The sequence below is a fragment of the Podarcis gaigeae genome (genome assembly GCF_964106915.1).
Source record: "Podarcis gaigeae genome assembly, chromosome: 12".
Taxonomy (NCBI): Eukaryota; Metazoa; Chordata; class Lepidosauria; order Squamata; family Lacertidae; genus Podarcis; species Podarcis gaigeae.
Window position 1 is genome coordinate 8,311,330 of NC_139688.1, and position 17,827 is coordinate 8,329,156.

Sequence of the window (17,827 nt, forward strand, 5' to 3'; positions counted from 1 at the left end):
GCATTTGTCCACAGACAGCTTTCCGGGTCATGTGGCCAGCAGGACTAAACTGCTTCTGGTACAACAGAACACCGTGACAGAAACCAGAGCACATGGAAATGCTGTTTACCTTCCCGCTGCAGTAGTACCTATTTATCTACTTGTGCTGATGTGCTTTCAAACTGCTAGGTTGGCAGGACCTGGGACAGAGCAACGGGTGCTCACACCATTGCGGGGATTCGAACCGCCGACCTTCCGATCGGCAAGCCCAAGAGACTCAGTGGTTTAGACCACAGCGCCACCCGCGTCCTACCATGCACCAAGAACCTCGTTGGGTTGCCATATGTCCTCTTTTCCATGACACATCCTTTTTTTCACGGGTAGAGTCACCACAGTTAAAAAGCAGAAGCTGGCAAATGTGTCCTCTTTTTTTCCTCTTCAAAATATGGCAACCCTAACTTATGGAACTCACTGGCATCGGATGCTGTAAAGGCCTGCAGCTGCTGAAACGCTAATTCATGAAAAATACATCTGTGCCCCCTGGACGATTGCCCAGGAGCGAAGGCAACTGCTGGAGGCTGGTGATAATTGAGGCATCTGCTCCACTGAGCTAGTTGTAACTAAGATGGGAGGCCGATGGAGGCTAGCTGAGAGCACACTGATTAGTAGGGCAGCACCCCATTTTCCCTAATAAGGTTTTTCTACATTGCCTGCAATGGAGACAATATAATAATAATAATAATAATAATAATAATAATAATAATAATAATAATAATATACCTAGCCCATATCAAAGTATTTGCACTCCCTGGGAAGAGAAGTTGGTTTTCGAATCACTCTGGGAACTGTAACTCCCTGAGGAGAATTTGGGGTCTTCTAACAGATCTCAGAGGGATGCGGGTGGCGCTGTGGGTTAAACCACAGAGCCTAGGACTTGCCAATCAGAAGGTTGGCGGTTCTAATCCCCGTGACGGGGTGAGCTCCCGTTGCTCGGTCCCTGCTCCTGCCCACCTAGCAGTTCGAAAGCACGTCAAAGTGCAAGTAGATAAATAGGTACCGCTCCAGCGGGAAGGTAAACGGCGTTTCCGTGCACTGCTCTGATTCGCCAGAAGTGGCTTAGTCATGCTGGCCACATGACCCGGAAGCTGTACACCAGTTCCCTCGGCCAATAAAGTGAGATGAGCGCCGCAACCCCAGAGTCAGTCACAACTGGACCTAATGGTCAGGGGTCCCTTTACCTTTATGCTTCTCCCAGAAGACCACTCCCCACCAAAGATGGTGATCCCTAGGAAAGATTCTATCCTGTATACAGCCTCCCAATGAGGCAAGATCTGTTGGATCTGTTGGATGGTGGCATCCTTGGTTTTGAAATGTCTTCCTTTGAATGATCGACGGAAACCCTCATTTAGCTGTTTCTCAAAGGCATGTCAAAACTCATTTGTTCCAAGCCAGTGTTGACGTGAGTTCATGGATGAATGGATGCATTTATGTTTTAAGATGCCCTAGATCAGCCATCACAGATGCTAATACTAAGCTCTGTTCTCTGAGTGTGAATCCTTATGCAGCAAAAAGAGGTGCCTTGCGTGCACAAGACGAAGGGATCAGAAAGTTTAAGGGATCCTAAGCTTTGCAGGAAAAACAAAGAAACACACCAATGAAATATGAGTGGCTCAGTGGCTACAGAATGGTGAGTGTCTGTCGGTGGAGCTGCAAGAATAGAAAACCAGGGAAGCATGGAATAGGGTGGCTTGAACCCTGAACAGAAGCACTTCAGGCTGCAACATTTTGTTGCAGCGGGTTATACAAATTCAAACGCTTTATTGCTTCTGTTCATTAGTTGCTAAGGCTTTTAGAGAAGCATCCCTCTGTGAGGTGGAGGAGGTGGAAAGAAAAGTATAATTCAAAGTACATTATATTACATAATATATAACATTTTTTTAAAAAAGGTGAAAGAGCTAAAACATAGGAATTCCATTTTCAGAGACACTGTAACTCCAGTGCCCAAATGTTTGCAGATTCTACAAACTTGGGAATATCCACATCTTTCCCCGCCTTGAATTTTCTCGAGACATCTGGCTGGCTCATTTTGGCCAGATCCACTCCAGCAGTTCTTATATTTTTAAGTTCTTGCAAGTCTGTGGAAACTTTAAGGCTCCGGGGACAGTTAATAATATAGTTCGAAACCGTATAAATATAGAGTGGGTTGCAGGATTGCAGGCGGAGGTCTGTAGAGACCTAGGAGGGAGGGAGAGGATGGAGTAGGGGAACTGAGCTGGGCAACTGGGGGATGGGGGAAGCTGGACCTTTCATATTCAGGTAAGGAGCTGGCAGCTTGATGCCGCGAGATAATTGGGCATGTATTTTCTCTCCCCGGAGAACCACTTTTAGCACTTCGGTCCGTCCCTTCATGCGGGGATAATGCAGTTGGAGAGATTCCTTTGCCCTTCCCCTAATGCAAATGCACAGGGTAATTTTTGTTGAGACCCAGCAGAGATTCAGCTCCTACAGTCGTTTTAACATGTCACATTTGCAATTTTTATGATGTTCTTTCTAAACCATTTGAAGCCGTAGCCATAGCTACCATTCCCCAGGTCCCTGGGAAGAGCAGTTGGTTTTGGAACCGCTCTAGGAAATGTAGCTCCCTGAGGAGAATTTGGGGCCTCCTGACAGATCTCAGCGCCCTTAATAAACTACAGTTCCCAGAAGACTTTGTGGGGGAGCCAGGCCTGCTTAACGTGGTGTGAGACTGTCTTAAATATTTGGTGCCGATGGGACCTGGAAAGGGAGGAATTTATCCTACAGCCCCCTAGGTTTTCACCGCGTGTGACATTTGGAGCTAAGATGGCCGCTCCTCCTGAGGGAAAACATCTGGGAAATGATGAGTCTTGACTAAGTTATCCAGGGACAGCCTTGCCCACATGGGCCACGTTCACATATTACATTTAAAGCACTATGACCCCACTTTAAACAGTCATGGCTTCCCCCAAAGCTGTGGTTGAAGAGTGCTGAGAACTGTAGGAGATCTCCCGTTCCCCTCACAAGGCTACAATTTCCAGAGCGACTTAACAATAAATCGCTCTTCATGGGGAACTCTGGGAAATGAAGTTTTCTGAGGGGAATAAGCAGCCTCTTAACAACTCCAGCACCCATAACAAACTACAGCTCATAGAATTATTTGTCGGGAGCCATGAGTGGCTTAAGCGCCTGGCATGAATTTGCCTCACTCTGGTTCCTTTTTTCGCTCCCTGAGTTGGCTTCAACCCTGTCTCCCAGGAGCGGCTGTGACTCCCAGTTTGCATTCGCTCAAGAAGAAGAAGATCAAACCAAAATGATAAAGGAGCAGAAAATTCAGGAGAAACGAACCCTCTTCACACAACCGCTTGCTTTTCCGGAGCTTTCTACAGAAGCTGTTCAATCAAATTCCTAAGGAAAACATTTTCCTTTTCTATCCTGTGTTCCAAATGCTTCATTGCTCTTGGAGGCTAATGTCCCCTCAGTTGAATTACAGATTTGGTAAAGGACATTTAATTATTGGCATCAGCCAAATTTAAACCCCACCGGTCTATGACCCTTAGTATTGCAAGATTGTCCTGAGAGCGCTTGGACTAAAACTGTCAACCAAAAGCTTTATTTTTCTGGTTTATCACCACAACCGTTATTAGCACTGGGCTTCAGTAAAGTAAATAATTTAATTAGACAGTGCCTATATGATACTGAGCAAGAGAATAATTTGGCCACGATAAGGACATTTTGTCCACAGTACTGTTATTTCCCACCTAGTCATTTTGACACGTCAGCACCCTATTTGCAAAATTTGACCATTCCAAAATACAGGTGAGCTCTCACACAAGATTAAATATACCTGCCTTTAGCTGTACTTGAGGGTCGATTTCAAAAAAATCCTGCTGGAAAAATGGTTATGTCCACATGGAGATGGCAGTATTGAATCAGTAGCTCATGGGCTTCTAGCTTGCATTCTTTATAAAGATTTGAGGAGTAGAGTTATTACCCCTCCATGACTATTCGTACCTGGTCACTCAACCATTGCTACTATATCCTTTCTTCTGGCAGATCAAGATCATCAAGTGACAGCAGAAACTGCAAATTTTTTAGCAGGGGCAATTAGAATAATATCTATTATTTGAGGGCAAACTTGACCCTCCACATGTTTTGGGACTACAACTCCCGTCATCCCTAGCTAACAGGACCAGTGGTCAGGGATGATGGGAATTGTAGTCTCAAAACATCTGGAGGGCCGAGGTTGAGGAAGCCTGCTCCAGATGTTTTTTGGCCTACAACTTCCATGATCCCTAGCTAGCAGGACCAGTGGTCGGGGATGATGGGAATTGTAGTCCCAAAACATCTGAAGGGCCAAGTTTGCCCATGCCTGCTCTAGAATGTATTTTGTATAGCTAAGTTTTTACCTCTATCTTCCGTATGTTGTATTTTATTTTATTGCTGTGGCTAGTGGCTGGTGCAAATAAAGATTCTTCTGAAAGGGAAAAGCTGTCTCCAAGCTGAGGAATCCCAGAACACCAGAGGGTTTTTTTATGACGACTCTGGGGAAGCCGTGCTCCCTTGGAAACCAGACCACACATCTTTAATAGCTCTTGTCAGCTCCTCCAACTGTTTTCTGGAGGACACAGCATCCCTTGGCATCGCGACCAGCACGGTCTTTACCTTCTTTTTTGCTGCGTGGGCCAGTTCTACAGCGGTGGTTTCGGAGAGAATGAGCAAGCCTCAGTTTTAGAGACCGACTCTGAGCTGTTTCAGGTTAATGGGGGTGGCAGGAGGGAAAGGGAGGGGAGGGAAATTGATTTGAATCACATTTAAAGGCAAACCTACCTAAATTGTCACTTTTCGGGGGGAATACACAAACCGAAAGACAGCCATCCTTCGCAAATAATAATAATAATAATAATAATAATAATAATAATAATAATAATAATTTATACCCCACCCTCCCCAGCCAAGACTGGGCTCAGGGCGGCTAACACCAGATATAAAAACAATTGCTTGAAATACAACTTAAAAAACAAGCTTAAAATACAACATTAAAATTTAGCCTCATTTCAGTAGAAACTCAAACTCAAATCAAAATCTTTTTGGGGGGATGAAAACATCAAGTCTTCACCAAGGCTAACTATCCAGACGGGTCCTACATGGGCCAGAAAAAAGCCAGGGAAGTCCCCAAATAGGAGTTCCATCACAGAAGGAGAAAGGGGGAAAAAAGAAAGAGGGGGAAGGAATCAATTCAGGCTTCACCGAATTTTGCAATGCAAACCCCCCCACCCAACCCCCAACCCCGGCAAGTAATATGTACAAGGGTGAATATGCCGGGGGACAGCAGGCATAACAAATGCACAGAACAGGGGAAATGTCAGGGGGAAATTGTTTTGCAAAAAATGAACTGCACGCAGTAGATAATCAGGAAAGATCTGTACTAAAATGCTTGTGAATTTTCACAGGCACTTAAAACGGAATGTTGTAAATTGATGTGGGACTATGGAGAACTGAAGACAGGGAAAAGGAGAAACCAAAGATTTGCAACTACAGTTCCCATCAGCCCCTGCCAGCATGGTCAATGGTCAAGGGTGATGGGAATTGAAGTCCAGTTGACAGATTCACCCCGCCCGACACAGCAGCTCTGCAGTTGGCTATGGGCCAGGCCTTCATTATTCTTGCTGGAAGGTCAGCCTGTCATTTCAGCGGGGTCTGCTTCAAAGTAAATTCCTTCCAGTAGCACCTTAAAGACCAACTAAGTCAGTTCTTGGTATGAGCTTTCGTGTGCATGCACACTTCTTCAGATACACTGAAACAGAAGTTTCCAGACCCTTCTATATAGTGAGAAGGTGGGGAGGGGTATTACTCAGAAGGCTGGTGGGAATGGGTGATTGGCAGATAGCTGTGATGAGCCTGTTGATGACTCTTGACGACTGCAATAGGTCTTACAGGAAAAAGCAAGGGGTGAGAAGGTGAAAAATGGCTTTCTCATGTATAATGAGATAAGAATCCAATGTCTTTGTTCAGACCAGGTCTCTCCATGGTTTTCAGTTTGGTAATAAGTTGCAATTCAGCAGCTTCTCTTTCCAGTCTATTTCTGAAATTCCTTTGTAGTAAAACAGCTACTTTGAGATCTTGTATAGAATGTCCTGGGAGATTGAAGTGTTCTCCTACTGGTTTCTCTGTCTTGTGATTCCTGATGTCAGATTTATAGAAGGGTCTGGTAACTTCTGTTTTCAGTGTATCTGAAGAAGTGTGCATGCACACGAAAGCTCATACCAAGAACTAACTTAGTTGGTCTTTAAGGTGCTACTGGAAGGAATTTTGTTTTGTTTTGACTATGGCAGACCAACACGGCTACCTATCTGTAACTGCTTCAAAGTAAGCAGGCTTTCATATTTAGGCCAGCAGTGTAGTGTAGTGGTTACAGCCTTGGACTAGGACCTAGCCTACATCACAAGGCTGTTGTGGGGATTCAGCGAGGAGTGAGCAGAACCATGAGCTCAAGGTGAAATGTAAACTGGATTGGGGCCCTGCGGGGATATGACGCTACAACCATGTTGTGGTCCCAAGCTGTTGTTTGGGTGTTGGGAAGACTTGTAGGAGCCAACTCCTAGGGGCTGAGGTCCCTTCACCGCTGCCCCCCAAGAGATGGGCATTGCCATTTAAATGGTGTGTGTGCATCGCGTCATGGGATCGATTATGTGGGGTGAAGTTTACCTCCCCCCCAATATTTTAGTCAAGTTGACATCCCTGGAAAGTCTTTCACCAGCACCAGAGGTCTTCTTGAGAGTTTAGGGCTAATAATAATAGTAATAATAATAATAAATTTGTATTTATACCCCGCCCTTCCCAGCTCAGGGCGGCTAACAACAAATTTAAAACACTTAATTGATGCTACAAAAAAAAACCCAGCATAAAATACGGTATAAAGTGTAAATAACAATAAAATAAAAAATCAATTTGGGGGGGACATCCATCCAGTAAACATTAAATGATCACCAGGACTCGCTGGCTAAATTAGTCCCACTTGGGCCAGCGAGGACACCAGGGGAGAATTAGCTGTGGGGTCCCAGAGTGGGTAATCTTCATAAAAAGGGGAGGGGGAGGGAAGGAAGGGGAACAAAAGATTAGGCCAGGTTCAAATTGAAAGCCAGGCAGAATAGCTCTGTCTTACAGGCCCTGTGGAAGGAAGTTAAATCCTGCAGGGCCCTGGTCTCCTGGGACAGAGCATTCCACCAGGTCGGAGCCACCACTGAGAAGGCCCTGGCCCTGGTGGAGGATAATCTAACTTCCTTAGGGCCCGGGACCTCTAAACTATGATTATTCATGGACTTCTCTGAGGGGCATATCAAGAGAGACAGTCCCATAAGCACAAGGGCCCTAAGCCACAAAGAGCTTGATGAAGAAGATCTCTCAGCCACAGCTGATAAGGCCTTAGAGCTCACCCCTCATTGAGCCCAAAGCAAAATAATTATCAGTGAAGATTAATTTCCTCCTGAGGATAAAAGCCTGTGCAATTCTGAGGAAAGCAAAACAAGTGTTGATAAGACCAGAAGCTTTTCTGATCTCACCAGTATGGCTCACCGCAGGCTGTGGCTCTGAGGTTTGCAAGTAGAAGGTTCTGGGTTCAGTTCCTGGTATTTCAAGGTAGGGGGTGGGTGGGGGCTCCCCATCTTAAATCCCAGAGAGCTCCTGCCAGCCAGTGTAGACTCTACTGAGCTGACTCATTATAACGTAGCTTCCTATGTTCCTGGGCGTTGGCTGAAACTTTTTCTGATTCATCATGGACATTTGTGGTTGCCTTCTATTGAGTCAGGCGGTCGTTCCGCTAATTTATTTGCTGATTTACTTATACAGTTTGCTGGCCGGCCCTTTGTTTTTCCAACTTGGCTTGCAAGAGAAAAATACTTTTAGAAAACTGACAATAAAGAATGAATAAAAGCAGCAGATGGATAAAAATTCTAGGTGTTGCCTGTTCTAACTGACAGGTGGGTGTTTTCCAGGGTCTCAGGGTCAAACTGCACTTCACATTAATTGTGTGGAAGCAATTAATGTGCCTTTTTATTTTTAAAAAAAGTAGACGAGGATGGGGAAGAAATTCAGTTTGGTATTTAAATTCGCACTTTCCAATAGCAATGCCCAAAATGAGACACAGCAATCCGAAATTTTCCCTTCTCTGAATTTTGCAACGCAATCCCCCCAACAACAAAAATCCGCCTGGCTTATTGGAGAGACACGTTCGTGAAGATGTGTGTATTTGGTGAAAATCACATACAAAAATGCATGAAATTTAGTGAGGTGCAAAAATGTGTAGATTAGGAGGAACGCACACTGAAATGCTGGCAAATTTCCGTGAGTGCTTTTGAGGACAAAGCAATATAGAAAAGTGGTAAACCAAACTCAAGACTAGGAACAACAAATGGAACTGAAATTAATATTATGATTGTCATTGTTGTCATTTGCATTTATATCCCACTTTTCTCTCTAAGGACCTCAGGGGGATGTACATACCCAGTTGTAGCCCATCGACATCCCCTAGCCTTGCTGTACGCCTCCTACGAGGGACAGAATCCTTCTGCACACCCTCGCGCCCCCACCACAATTTCTGACACCCCTCCCTCAAAACCTATGAGCCCGTCTGCAGTAGCCGCGGAGAAGGAGGGGGCTTGTTTAAGGCAGAGTAAATGTTTAAAAGGTCTGGAGCAGTAATAAAAATAATAATAATATTTTTTATTTATACCCCGCCCTCCCCAGCCAAGGCTGGGCTCAGGGCAGCTAACAAGCAATAATAAAAACAAGTTGAATGAAGTACTGCTCCGCTGGTGCGCTGGACGGAAGCCAGCTGGTGGGAGGGAGGCGGCTGGGGCGACCAGACGCTGCAATTTTCTGGAGAGCTCTCTAAGGCTCCAAAGGACATGTTTAAGTGGAGTTGGGCGATACTCTCTGTAGGTCTCTCTCTCTCTCTCTCTCTCTCTCTCTCTCTCTCTCTCTCTCTCAACACACAACATTCCAAGGCAAGCTGCAACTTAGTGAAAGGTGTCTTTCAGCTTAAGATTCCCCCCTCCTCTAGCTGCTTTTTGGCCCTCGGTGGAGATGAAGACAACATGCTATGACTCTAAAGGTAAAGGGACCCCTGACCGTTAGGTCCAGTCGTGGATGACTCTGGGGTTGCGGCGCTCATCTTGCTTTATTGGCCGAGGAAGCCGGCGTACAGCTTCCAGGTCATGGGCCGGCATGACTAAGCCGCTTCTGGCGAACCAGAGCAGCACACGGAAACGCCATTTACCTTCCTGCCGGAGTGGTACCTATTTATCTACTTGCACTTTGACGTGCTTTCGAATTGCTAGGTTGGCAGGAGCAGGGACCGAGCAACGGGAGCTCACCCCGTCGCAGGGATTCGAACTGCCGACCTTCTGATCGGCAAGTTCTACGCTCTGTGGTTTAACCCACAGCGCCACCCACGTCCTAGTTTGCTATGACTCTGGGCCTCTGGAAAAAGCAGCTTCAGGACATGGGTGGGACCCCCTCCTTCTTTCAGCCCCCCCCCCCCCGTGTTGGTTGAATGCTGCCTTCCACCCCACACCTCCCACAAGTATTAATGGAAGAAGCAGCTCTTAAATCTCTGGGTTTCTGGTCCTAGAACAGTCTCTCCCCCAGCCTGGTGCACTCAGATCGACATTGGACTACAACTCCCATGGTCCTTGTCCATTGACCACAGGAGTTGTGGTCCAATATCAATCTGAGTGTGTCCATTGACCATGCTGGCTGGGGGGTGTCCAACAACAGCAGAGGATGCCAAATTGGAGATGGCTGTCCCCGAATCCAGGGTGGGTATAGGAACCTATGACCCTACAGATATTGTTGGACTGTAACTGCCAACAGTCCCAGCCAGCATGGTCAACGGTCAGGGATGATGGGAGTTGTAGTCCAGCAACATCTAGAGGGCGTCGGTTTCCCTGTTCTAGGAGATGAGCCCTATCTACTTCGAGAGATGGGTCAGCTCTCAAGAGACAACTGTAGCAATTATCCCTTCTGGTAGAGCATGACCAGTCAGATTGCCTCCAACAAATGCCAGTGTTCCTATGGTTCTACTTCAGTCAGCAAAGAGCAGAAGATACTCAGTGCTCAAATCCCTCTACAGGTGTGGAGTACAGGTATTATGTAGGCATGTACCCCAGGACCAAACCCACTGCTTCCTCCAGTGCCAGCAAAACTGGAGTGCCAGCAAAACTGGAGGCAAACCAGAGAGAAGCGTGCTCAGAGGAGCCTCAAGGTTTGCAAAAGGGCAGGTGATCTTTTAAAGAATAAAATGAAAACATGGAAAGAGGCCAACTCTCCCCCCCGCAACAAAAGCAAGGCTAATGAAGATTCGACACGCTCAGGGATCACCAAAAGTCAAGAACTGCTGAGTTGGAAAAGAGCGACGGGAAGCCAAGAAAGTAGAGTGAATTGGCTTTAGCCCCTAACAATGGAAAGGCATGACTGGGACTCTGATTAGGAGCAGTCCTGTTAGGGGTTAAGGATGTACTGCAACTTTCTGTTGCAGCTCCCACTTGTGGAAACTTGGCAGCATAGGACCGGAGGAACCAGCCACTGTTGTTACTGATCTGGGTAAGGAAAAGGGTGCCTTTGGCAGAATTCTCCCTTCAGTGCCACTCTTAAAGATACTTCAGCCCACTCAAACTCAACACTGGACAGCGCTACAATGGCTTTGGTGACACCGAATACCTCCAACGTAGTAAGCAACCAGAGAAAAGGATAAGAAATACACAGTTGCTGACGATTACAAGATATGCATGTGGCGGCAAAGGGTAGGGTTGAATCCTTCGCTCTCCAAGAGTTAGTGCTTTTCACCAGTAAATCCATTCGGTCAAAGCCCATGCAAAACAACGCCTAAGGGGTATTAGCCAGACTGAAACAAGCAGGTGTCTCCCAGTTCCTGTGCTTTTCAGAATAGCAGCTGCCAGGCAGAAAATCAACAGGTGTGGTTTTTCCCCCCTGGAATGAAATGCTATGATGGGGAATCGGTTACCACCGGCAGCTGAATTTCTACCTGCCAGGAAGCTATTTCCAAGAAAAACCATGGAAATCCTGAACACCTGTAATATGGTCTTCAAGGGGAACTCTCATTTTACATCCATCCCATCTGCCACTCCTGTTACATTTGTCTCCATAGCTTGTGTGTGTGTGTGTGTGAGAGAGAGAGAGAGAGAGAGAGAGAGAAAGAAAGAAAGAAAGAAAGAAAGAAAGAAAGAAAGAAAGAGAATCTTAATGGGATTGTCAACTTTCTTCTGGCAGGGCTGTATGGCCATTCACAGCTGTGTATGGAAATTCCCACCCAGTGTGACCAGCCACAGAGACAGCCAGCACAACTGCCAAGCTTGGAACCTTCCTGTAAAAGAGAGAAGTTGTCAGCTGCCTCTCCCCAGATGCCTTCGTTCTGCAAAACCCATTCGCCTCCCTTTACATCTAGCCAGAACGTGGGGCACCTGCTGAACCCTGTCCTGTTGCAGAGTGGGTAGAAGCGACAGGGCTCTGCTTGACCAATGGAAATAAAAGCTTGCTGCCTTCTGGAACATCTGCTACCTTTGCCACCTTACGACTCCAACATCCCTGGAAAGAGACCCAGCAACCTCCACACCCTTTTAACAAGTGGCTCTGGAAACCAGTGGCCAAACATCTGGCCTTTTGAGGCTATTGGTTTTCTTGAGGGGTTTTTTTGCCAGTTTTTAAAATTGATTTCTCATTGTTTTTTAACAAACTGTGACCAAATTAGTACAAATTTTATGCAATTTTAAAAGCTGACTTCCCACCCACCCCTCGGTTGATCCTTCTATTTTTCCTCCTTCCTTTGCTGTTCCTAAGTACAATAAGATCTCCAACTTTCATTTCAAAATGCCATCCCTTCTCCCTACACATCACCTGTTCAGTTATCAATTTCTGCTATGTTTTTATAACCTGCCCCCCAAAGCAGCTGAGTAGAGCAAATCCCCTTTTGTGGTTTTCTGGAGCCTTAATCCGCAGACAGGTACAGGTACAGAGGAGGAGGAGGAGCAGAGAAGGAAGTCTGGGATGGGTTGCCTTACCGCATTGAGCCCCAATGAGTTGTCTGACAGCCCGGACGTGATCCCGGAAAGGATGGCTGTAGCCACGACTGCCCCCAAGCACTGGGCGATAATGTACATGACAGCCCTCAAGATGCTGATCTGGCAGCTGAGCAGGAGGCCCAGAGTCACGGCCGGGTTCAGGTGACAGCCGCTGATGTGCCCCACGCTCTGGGCCATGGTGGCGATAGAGATCCCGAAAGCCAGGGAGACTTTCACGTTGTCTTGGACCCGCGGCACGGTGTCGTTAGCGCTGGGGATGGGGAAATTCATGCCCAGCGCCGCGCCGATGCTGATGAAGATGAAGAGGCTCATGGCGAAGAACTCAGCCACCACCGCCCTCCAGAACTTCTTCTTCTTGAATTCGCTGGCCATCTCTGCCCTGTTCCTTCTTGCCTTCTCGCTCGCAGGCTTCCTTGCTGAAGAGAGAGGAGTCTGAGGCAGGAAGAGAGCGCTCTGGTTATTTATAGGGCTTTGGGTGGTCTGTAGGAGGGAAAGGGGTGTTGTACAAAGGGAGGAAAGGAACATTGACAATTGATGCTGCCTCTGGTACGGATGCAAGGCACCACAAGTTGCCTGCCAATTTGTTTCTTCCCCCCTCCCTCCTTCCTCCACCGGCTTCCCCCGCCCAGGCAACTTCTCTGCCTTCCTTCACAAACTCTGCTGTGCTCTTGTTCCCAAGTGCTTTTTAAAGGCATTCTCACTGCAAGAGCCGTTGGGAGGGTTTGTCTGCAGAGCTGCTAAGATCTTCGCTGCGCTCTCCAGATAGCGAGGGAGGCAGGAGGCAGACCTGAGCGAAAGCTCTTACCAGGCTTTTGAATCTCTCTCCTCTTCCATCCCTCTTTCCCTGCCTTTCTCTCTGAACTAACTGGGTCTCTTTACATGCTCGGGGGCTATTTATTCTCCCCTTTGGTGAACAAGGAGGGACAGCAAATTGAATACTAAAAAGAAAAGTTTGATTGCTGCAATAAAAGGGAGTGGAAAAATCCATTTCACATTTCCCACCTGTTATCAAACATAAGGGTTATAGGAGTCCATTGCACTCTAAGGGGACTGAGCTCTTTCTAAAATTTGGGTTACGCAATTTCCAAGGTAAGTGGTTTTACTTATGCTAAAGAGTTGCTAACAGACATGGCAGTGCCTGCTTCGATTATTCAAAAAAGGTTGTTACGATTAGCCACCGATCCCAACTAGGGATGGAAGCACCTGCAAATTTTGGTCCCCTCCGTTTCTCGTTTTCCCAGCCTTAAATTCAGTTCTGCACCAAGTTTGGATATATTGTTGCTCTTGTTGTTTGTTGCATGTATATCCCACCTGTTTCCCCAAGGAGCTTGAGGGGGCATTCATGGTTCTCTCCTGCCTCATTTAATCCCCACAACAACCCTTTAAGGTAGGTTAGACTGAAGGGCAGTGACTGACCGAAGGTCACCCAGTGAGTTTTGTGGTTGAGTCCTGGTCTCCCAGATACACACAGACATGTTTCAAAATCCTCATGAAAATTCACCATCATTTTTTGTGTTCCTTTCTCCTAATCAATACTTGTCTGCATGCAGTAATGATTGACACAGACTTTTTTGGCAGCATTTCCCCCTAATATCATACATTTATGGCACATTGTTTTCCCAAATATGTTTGCTTTTCAAGCACACTTTCCCTTAATAAAAGAAACACGACTTAGAGAACACACAAAGTGTCATTTTTTATATTTTTGGCAACCATTCTTTGGTGACAGAAATGCATTGCAAAATTCAGTCAAATATGAATTCCGATGGATGGTGTTCTTCCTCACATTGTTTTAGAATGTACAAATTGGATAGAATTGTCTTTGGATGAGAACTGAATTGTATTTTTCCTCATGCCTCACTATGTATGAAACTTTCTATGAAGCTGTGCTAGCTTTAGCCAAACTCATTCCTTCAAATTCCTCACATAGCTGGAGCAGAACCCTTCGAGATCATCTCAAATATTATCTTAAGGAGAAAAGTTGATGACAACTCTAACTTTGTATATGTATATGTATATGTATGTTTCTAAGCACAATTCAAAGTGTTGGTGCTGACCTTTCAAGCCCTAAACGGCCTCGGCCCAGTATACCCGAAGGAGCGTCTCCACCACCATCGTTCTGCCCGGACGCTGAGGTCCAGCGCCGAGGGCCTTCTGGTGGTTCCCTCACTGCGAGAAGTGAGGTTACAGGAAACCAGGCAGAGGGCCTTCTCCATAGTGGCGCCCGCCCTGTGCAACGCCCTCCCATCAGATGTCAAAGAAAACAACAACTACCAGACTTTTAGAAGACATCTGAAGGCAGCCCTGTTTAGGGAAGCTTTTAATGTTTGATGTTTTATTGTGTTTTTAGTATTCTGTTGGGAGCCGCCCAGAGTCGCTGGGGAAACCAAGCTAGATGGGCGGGGTATAATAAATAAATTGTTGTTGTTGTTGTTGTTGTTGTTATTTCTTCTTATCTTTCTAATTATAGAATGGCTTAGGCTTGCAATCCTATACCTACCTGGGAGCAAGTCCCAGTGAACTCAATGAAGCTTACTTTGCAGTAGACACATACGGCCTCGCACCGTCAGGCTCCCAGGCACGGACCAAACCCATGTCTAACTCCACTTCTCAAAACTGATGCACCATGTGCCTTCAGGAGACCCTTGCTAATGGGAGGATTAAGAGGCTTCCATTGAGGTTTTCTGGGCATTCACTAGCAAAGATATATAGAATCCACACACACACCCTGTGAATCTTAAAAGTTCTTCCTGGAAAGTGTCCTCCCAACTTCCATTGAAATTTCAGCTTCAGCAGCATTCAGTGTCCATACAGCTTACGTCGGATGAGATGAGAGAACATTGGGTTGCTTATTTATTTCATAGATGGGGAAGAGTTGAAATGGACTTCATAGGAGATGGTGGGGTCTCTTTCATAGGAGCTTTTCCAGCAGAGGTTGGATGGTCCTCTGTCGTGGATCCTTGAGATTCCTGCATTGCACGGGGTTGAACAAGACAATCCAACTCTGCAAGTCTATGATTATACAGTCGCACCTTGGATCCTGAACGCCTTGGCTCCCGAACAAATAGGCTCCCGATCGATCGAAAACCAAAAGTGCGTGTTCCGGTTTTTGAACATTCTTTTGGAAGTCAGACGTCTGACGAGGCTCCCGATTGGCTGCAGGAGCTTCCTGAAGCCAATCAGAAGCTGTGTTTTGATTTCTGAATGTTTTGGAACTGGACTTCCCCCAGTTTAAATGCCAGCTGATGGATGCTAAAGAGTATACACACAGAGACCTAGGGATGCGGGTGGTGCTGTGGTCTAAACCACTGAGCCTCTTGAGTTTGCTGATCAGAAGGTCAGCGGTTTGAATCCCCGCAATGGGGTGAGCTGCCGTTGCTCAGTCCCAGCTCCTGTCAACCTAGCAGTTTGAAAGCATGTCAGTGCAAGTAGATAAATAGGTACCACTCCGGCGGGAAGGTAAATGGCGTTTCTGTGCACCAGTGCGCTAGAAGCGGTTTAGTCCTGCTGGCCCCATGACCTGGAAAGCTGTCTGTGGACAAATGCCGGCTCCCTCAGCCTGAAAGCGAGATGACTGCTGCAACCCCATAGTTGCCTTTGACTGGACTTAACCATCCAGGGGTCCTTTACCTTTAACATAACTGCAGCCTTTCTCAACCTGTGGTTCCCCAGATGTTGTTGGACTACAACTCCCATCACCCCTGGCTAGGAAAGCCAGAGTTCAGGGATGATGGGAGTTGTAGTCCAACAACATCTGGAGACCCACAGGTTGAGAACTGCTGCCTTACAGAGACCTAGCTGCATTTTAAAAAAGAAAACCCTAGCCCGTTCCATCTTGTGTGAGGAGTAAACCTCCAAGAAACAGCATGATGAGATCTCAGCAAAATCTAAAACAGCAGGAACCAACCTGGGATTAGCGTCATCCCAGCCAAAAGCGCCCTGCTGAGATTGCAAGATCTCCCTATGCTCCTGTACTTCTTTTCACTGTGGAACTAACTTCCACAGGACACATCAATGGCCACCAACCTAGAGGGCTTTAAAGGAGGATTGGGCAAAATCACAGAGGGCTATCTTTGGCTGTTGGCCATGATGGTTATACTCTGCCCCAAAAGTAGGAGGCAGTAAATGCTTCTGAAAAGCAGTTACTGGAAACCACAGAAGGACAGAAGGCTTTTGTGCTCGAATCCTGATGCTGGTTTCCCTCAGGCATCTGGTTGGCCACTGTGAGAACAGGATGCTGGACTAGACAACAACAACAACAATTTATTATTTATACCCTGCCCATCTGGCTGGGTTTCCCCAGCCACTCTGGGCGGCTTCCAACAAAATATTAAAATACAGTAATGCATCAAACATTAAAAGCTTCCCTAAACAGGGCTGCCTTCAGATGTCTTCTAAAAGCCTGGTAGTTGTTCTTCTCTTTGACATCTGGTGGGAGGGCGTTCCACAGGGCGGGCGCCACTACCAAGAAGACCCTCTGCCTGGTTCCCTGTAACTTGGCTTCTCTCACTGAGGGAACCGCCAGAAGGTCCTCGGCGCTGGACCTCAGTCTCCAGGCAGAACGATGGGGTAAGAGACGCTTCTTCAGGTATACAGAACCGAGGCTCTTTAGGGCTTTAAAGGTCAACACCAACTCTTTGAAATGTGCTCGGAAATGTACTGGGAGCCAATGTAGGTCTTTCAAGACCGGTGTTATGTGGTCTCGGCGGCCACCCCCAGTCACCAGTCTAGCTGCCGCAATCTGGATTAGTTGTAGTTTCCGGGTCACCTTCAAAGGTAGCCTCACGTAGAGTGCATTGCAGTAGTCCAAGTGAGAGATAACCAGAGCATGCACCACTCTGGTGAGACAGTCTGCGGGCAGGTAGTGTCTCAGCCTGCATACCAGACAGAGCTGGTAGACAGCTGCCCTGGATACAGAATTGACCTGTGCCTCCATGGACAGCTGTGAGCCCGAAATGACTCCCAGGCTGCGCACCTGGTCCTTCAGGGACAGTGAAGATGTTCAGAATATATTGCCATACAGTTATTTGGATCAAGTCCTTCCTGATACAGGAAACCGCAACAAAACACCAGATAGAGCAAGAATCTAAGAACAGAAGAAGCAGCTGCTGGATCAGACCAATGGCCCACCTAGTCCAGAATCTTGTTCTCACAGGGGCCAGCCAGATCCCTGTGGGGAACCAGCAAGGAGACCATGAGCACTAGAGCCCTCTCTCATTCTGTGCTTTCCATCAACTGGCATTCAGTAGCATTGCTGCTTCCAACTTTGGTGTGCTGGTCCCGGGGGGAAGGTTTACCGTTGGTGTAGTCAAAGTCCGGTCCTGGGTCACTAGTCTGGAAACAGTTCACAAAGAGCGAGGCGGGGTCCGAAGCAGGAAGCCGGGTGGGGACGGGAGCACTGGAAGGTCCAGTCAGGAGCAGGTATTCAACAACGTTGCTCCCACAACCTGGGACCGGGCTGACTGGCCTTTATCTTCTCTGAGGCCAGGGGTGGTCCTGGCCCCCAGGAGACCCACCTCTCCTGGTCTTAAGGCGAGCACTCCTCCTGGGAGAAACCAGTTCCCTCCGCCTCTCTGCCCTGAGCCTCTGCAGCTCAGGAGTGGCTGGGGAGTTACTGGACCCAGGGGGAGATTCACCTTCCCCTGAGAGGCACACCTGTAGGCACTGTGTCCTCAACCACCTCCGGAGCCAGAGTGGAATCACCTGGTGCCTGCTCCTGAGGATCTGGCACAGAT

General features: G+C 47.2%; 1 protein-coding gene across 4 annotated transcripts in view; it reads right to left on the reverse strand.

Annotated features, from left to right (window-relative positions):
- The window catches only part of AQP1 (aquaporin 1 (Colton blood group)), a 34,394-nt gene extending 21,540 nt beyond the window's left edge, over positions 1-12,854 (reverse strand). The window contains exons 1-2 of one of the 4 annotated variants that reach the window (XR_014556503.1): positions 12,622-12,854; positions 12,072-12,524 (exon numbers count right to left, since the gene is read on the reverse strand). Coding sequence is in view for 2 of the 4 variants with exons in the window: in XM_083704306.1 (XP_083560432.1) it covers positions 12,072-12,464 (393 nt within the window). In the remaining 2 variants the exon portion in view is untranslated. Of the gene's footprint in view, positions 1-12,071 lie in introns of all 4 variants that reach the window. The other 3 variants (XM_083704306.1, XR_014556504.1, XM_083704307.1) reach the window with 3 other exon arrangements.
- Between the last annotated feature and the right edge of the window lie 4,973 nt (positions 12,855-17,827).